Below are 4907 nucleotides of genomic sequence, written 5' to 3'. Positions count from 1 at the left end.
TCCACCTGCCATAAAAGTCGTAAGTATCCTTTGAATAGTATACTTGTGATAAATATACGTTAGAGGTAGTATATATATATATATATATATATATATATATATATATATATATATATATATATATATATATATATATATAAAGAGACAGAAGTTAAAATAATTCTATCCCACATTCACAAAAGACAATATCCCCATAACGACCATGTGAGCAACTGTTCTTCCTGTCAGTTCTTCCCTGTCTGTGATCTTTTTCTCTCACAACAGAGAATTAGCACCGCCAACAATAGCCATAGATACCAGCTGATTCACAAGATCTTCAAATAAGCTAGAAATTCCAGACGTATTCGGACACAGTGAGAGTTGACGATTAGAAGATGGACAGATTCAATGAGAGTTTGTTCTTTGAAGTCTTGTACTAAAGATAGACAGGCCTTGTGCAGTTTTCTAGAAATGGTTCAGCCAACTTTCATGTGGTTAAATTATCTGCTGTGCAGGGAAACGAAGGGACGCTACAAAGAATGTCAGAAATACATATTCCCAGCCTACAGTCTTCAGATTTCGTGAGTCTAGTGCCAAACCCCGTTCTTCTAAAATTATTCCATTATTATGCTCTGGTTGTCCCTGTCTTAAAAACTTCTAAAATGTGAATTACTAGTAGCTTACAACCATGGGGGAACTGATGAACAGACACTGATATGAAAGCAGGACCACAGCTAGCATGTATGGGTTCTGGAAAGTAAAAATAACGATACAAAACAACTGATCCCTGTTTTCATATTCAAGTTGTGAATGCAAAGCAGAATCAACTGTATCGATCAACTACTGTAAATAAATATTAGTTCTTGTGTCTTCTTGCAGAATACCTTTGAAATCAATGTAGTCTCTTATAAGCCTTAGTAGCTTTAATCAGAGTTCTGGGACACATTGTTACTACCTCATAAAAATGCTACAAGTTACAATACAGCCTTCTTCATGGAGTGAAGAAGGTCAATTCAAGGTTCCAACATTCAAGTAATGCCAAGGTGGCATGACACAAAAGTATCTGAGTTAAAGTTACAGATTTCCTATAGAATTTTCAGTCATGAAAGGAGCTATACCATGGTTCGATAACAATGGCACATCAGCAACAACATTTTGCTTAGCTGAATAATATCTGTTATCAAAAGAGAAGAAGGTCAATTCCACATGTAATCTCTTCAGCCCTTCTTTCCTTATTTCCTCTTCGGTATTGTTTTCAAAAAGGAATTGAGCTGCTTCACCATCAGATATCATTAGAAATGTTTGCTCAGTTGAAGTGGGTGCCATTTCTGAGTGGCTTCAACAATAGCACAAGCTTCTGAATTAGAACTATAGAGTGTTAGGCTCTGATGATGACCACTGGTTTACCACCTTGAGGAAGTGTTGCAGACATAGCTGTGACTGAAGAAGCAATTTTAATAGATTTAATTAATGTGAAAGATCCCTTGAAATTTTCAGTTTCTTGGTAAAGCATAAATTCTTGTTACTGTACTATAAAGCACTGACATTCAAATTACCTCTTGCATCTCCTCAGACAATCTGAAAACCCATTAAGAATTTTGATGTACAGCTGCAGGACTTCATACCAGCATATGCAGACATTTTGAGGATAGTCCGCATGCTGTTAATATCAGGTCTTCTGGTGTTTTTCTCCATAACATGTCCTTAAGTTGTGATCTGGGATTATGGATAGTGTTTTACCCGTTACTGATCGTCTTTTCATAATTCTGAGAAGCGGTGGGGTGTTTCTTTGTCCTAATGTTACTTTTTTATAAGCAAGCCAGTGTTCGACAATGTCTCTCCAGATGTGGAACTATAGTATAGTTTCATCTCTTTTGACTTGATGTTGATCAGATAATTATGAGCGATAAAAAATAATTTATCTTGCCCATAATGATTTTCTATCTTCTCAAAGTAATGTCATATCCATCAAAGGTAGACAAATACTGTGTATTCTCTCCAAGCAGACAGGTAATCATTCACAGGCTCTATGATTTATCACAGGTTCTGTACTACTTTCTGTGCTCTGTATTTCTAAAGAGGTCATACAGACTTGCACAGGATTTTTCAGCTTTTAGCCACGGGCCACAACGAATAGTGTTCGATTCTGGTCATTGAAAAGATTCCATAAGCATATTTTAAAATATTTATTAGTTTAGCTATTCACATTTTATTAAATAAACTATGGTCACAAAATAACAGGAATAACAACATCTAAAGTAGCATTTGTTTCAGCCTGTACCACCATTCGATGAAACATGAACACAAAATTGGTGACTCAACGGCATCAGTTTTTGAGCAGTTCACAGCAAAACCTTCTTCTCCTTCTCCTTCTAAGTTTCCCGAGGACTCCTTCAGTATTCCCTAGGGAGACCCCTAGGACGAAACCTGTCAGGATCGCCACCACCTCGTCCCCACTTGTTGGCTTCTTGGTCAGCAGCGCTGGCTGCTGAACTGCCCCCCTTCAACTGGTCAACTCCTTCCCTGGCGTTGCTGAAATGGAATACCAACTTATGAATACACTGCTCTATTCTCCTTTGCGTTTCTGAGGTAGATTCCTGATCAGGCAACGCCTGTTTCAAAACACTTCCTTTTTTTTAGACAACTTGGAAACCAGAAGGTTAGTTCACTGTAGAGTTCCATATGCAAGACTCAGGGATATTTTCTTGGCAGTAATATTTCATTTGTGTGTATATACTACTACATACTTTACATTCCCAACTTTCTTCCCATCACTAACCTGATAACTTCAGCTGCCCAGGCACCTCCGGGACCCCTCTTGGCGGCGTCGTGGTTCCCTCTTGCATGGAAGTACTTGTCCGAGTTCTTCCAGTTGGCTTCTCTCATGTCGCTGTTCAGGGTAGAAATGTAGAATGTCAGTTGAAATTCAGAAACATTTTTCATTTATATTCACCTCAGGGAACACCAAATTTTTCAAAATCTGATAAGTTTGTATGACACAAATGAATCATTATTTACGCTCTTTTCCTTTTGGCAAATGCAGTGAAGGCATAAAAAGTATGAACACTAAAGCCAGGCATCTTACCCATAAGCGCGGACCATATCTCTTGCACCCTGGAAGGCTTCCTTGGCGAATGAGAGGAGGCCTGGGGCCCCCTCTGTGCTGGCAGCCACGGCTGCAAGAACCACCACAGCAACGAGAACCTTCATTCTGAGGGGGAGATAATCTGTTTAATTCATAATTAATCCACCAAGAGAAACCTAATTTAGCAAGAGTATGACTGAAATGAATTGAATGTAGAATTTAGGCCAAAGGCCAAGAACTGGGACCAGTCATTCAGCGCTGAAACGGAAATTGACAGCAAAAGTTTGAAAGGTGTAGCAGGAGGAAAACCTCGCAGTTGCACCATGAATCAGTTGTAGTAAGATGGAAGGTAGAGAATATGCAAGTGAAAGAGATAAAAGGGCACAATGTTCAAAGGGAAGACTTTCTTGAATACTGAAGGGCCATATAGCAAGAGAAGGTTTGTTAAGGCTAATGCAGAATATCACCACGTTCTCTACTCAAAGTTTTCTGCTCCTCAAGACTAAGAACGAGATGTCACTGAGATGTTAATGTTTTTCATTTGCTAATGTCAGTGGAACGAAAGACCATATCTAGCCCAGGCCTGAAAAAAAAAAACAGGAGCAAGAAGGGGAAAACAAAAATAGTTGGAGTCTGAACCCGATGAAAGATAATAAGCCTAGGAAAACAGAAGTAAGACGAGAGTTTTTAACATGCAAGGCTCGTATATAAATCTTGATGTCAAACACAGCATGGACTATGAGTACTGTTTGCACGGTGTTTGAGAACTGTTTTAAACGTAACTTTTGCGAAGTTTCAGACTTCTTATTAATTTATTCTGGAGTGCGAAATGGGAAAAAAGGAAAAACTTAGGACTGAGATGGACAGTAAAGCATATCAGTGTTAACTTAGAAGACAAAATGAGAGCGAAACTGTGAGTGACTTTTCGATAAAAAGTTAAATCCTAAATACAAAAAAAAATTGATAGGGCTTAAAAATGTGGAAAAAATTTCTAGGCAAGAAAATAGATTGCAAATTATTTCATCGTAAATCTGTCTTTGGCATTAAGACATGAAAAATTTAAGTAAATAATGTGAGACTGAATCAAGCCTAGCGGAATCAAACTATGATTAACAATGCAAAAGATTGGAGAACAAAAGTCAGGTATAGACTTACTTGCTCAGAAGAACGCTAACTGGTTTCTGTGTATGAACTCTGGTTTGCTGTGTTCTTAAATAGGACTGCGAGCTGACCTCTGACATCTGGTGGTCAAGTCAGTAACTATATTCCCCTCTCCCTCATCCCACCTCCTTCCAAAAAACCTGTTCTTGATCATTTTATTTGTACATTGATCTGAACGTCTCAGAAACTGGAGGAGTTCTCTGGGATTTCCTTTCTTGCAATAAAATCGTATATTTAGAATATTTAGCAATATTCCTCCCAAGATTCGCTTAATTGGGGTTTCGATCACTGTAATTGAACCGTGGAGAAACGGGTGGGTGCGGTAGCGGAAGAAAAAAGGCTTCTCGCTGTTGCTGTTTCCTACTCTCGTGTGGAAACGTCACTTGGATCCGGTTAACGAAATAAGACGTGTGAAAATGAGCTCAAGGAGCGTCATGCCCACCGTGATTTCGATAAGCATAAACCTCTGGTAATTCAGAATTTCTCTCAGCCATTGAAAGTCAGTTGGCGTCCAATAGGCCAAGAATGAAGTACGGCGTAGGGATCCCGATGGTTGGCGGTTTATTAGCCTTGGTTCCCTCCAGTAAACACCCCGTAGGGAGGTAGTGCCGTCAGTGCACCTCATGCGGTGAACCGAAGGTATTTCTTAAGGTTCTTTGCAGCATCCCCTTGGGCCGTAGCT

General features: G+C 39.1%; 1 protein-coding gene across 1 annotated transcript; it reads right to left on the bottom strand.

The window, feature by feature from the left end:
* Nucleotides 1–2150: 2150 nt before the first annotated feature.
* LOC136840505 (serum amyloid A-5 protein-like) lies at nt 2151–4291 on the bottom strand. Its single transcript, XM_067107165.1, has 4 exons — nt 4220–4291; nt 3065–3190; nt 2759–2869; nt 2151–2511 (listed from the first exon to the last, which is right to left on the bottom strand). Exons 2-4 carry the CDS (start codon nt 3187–3189, stop codon nt 2373–2375), a joined length of 375 nt encoding a protein of 124 aa, XP_066963266.1. The 5' UTR covers nt 3190; nt 4220–4291; the 3' UTR covers nt 2151–2372.
* Between the last annotated feature and the right edge of the window lie 616 nt (nt 4292–4907).

Source organism: Macrobrachium rosenbergii, chromosome 7, assembly GCF_040412425.1.
Source record: "Macrobrachium rosenbergii isolate ZJJX-2024 chromosome 7, ASM4041242v1, whole genome shotgun sequence".
NCBI classification, from domain to species: domain Eukaryota; kingdom Metazoa; phylum Arthropoda; class Malacostraca; order Decapoda; family Palaemonidae; genus Macrobrachium; species Macrobrachium rosenbergii.
The sequence above is the reverse complement of the archived record's forward strand: the minus strand, read 5'-3'. Positions and strand labels throughout refer to the sequence as shown.

What these genes read in the sequence shown, in the direction of transcription:
- LOC136840505 (XM_067107165.1), bottom strand. Translation starts at nt 3,189, where the DNA reads ATGAAGGTTCTCGTTGCTGTGGTGGTTCTTGCAGCCGTGGCTGCCAGC. An exon ending in GATATGGTCCGCGCTTATGG is followed by an intron (nt 2,870 to 3,064) that starts GTAAGATGCCTG and finishes TACCCTGAACAG; the next exon opens with CGACATGAGAGAAGCCAACT. An exon ending in TGGGCAGCTGAAGTTATCAG is followed by an intron (nt 2,512 to 2,758) that starts GTTAGTGATGGG and finishes ATTCCATTTCAG; the next exon opens with CAACGCCAGGGAAGGAGTTG.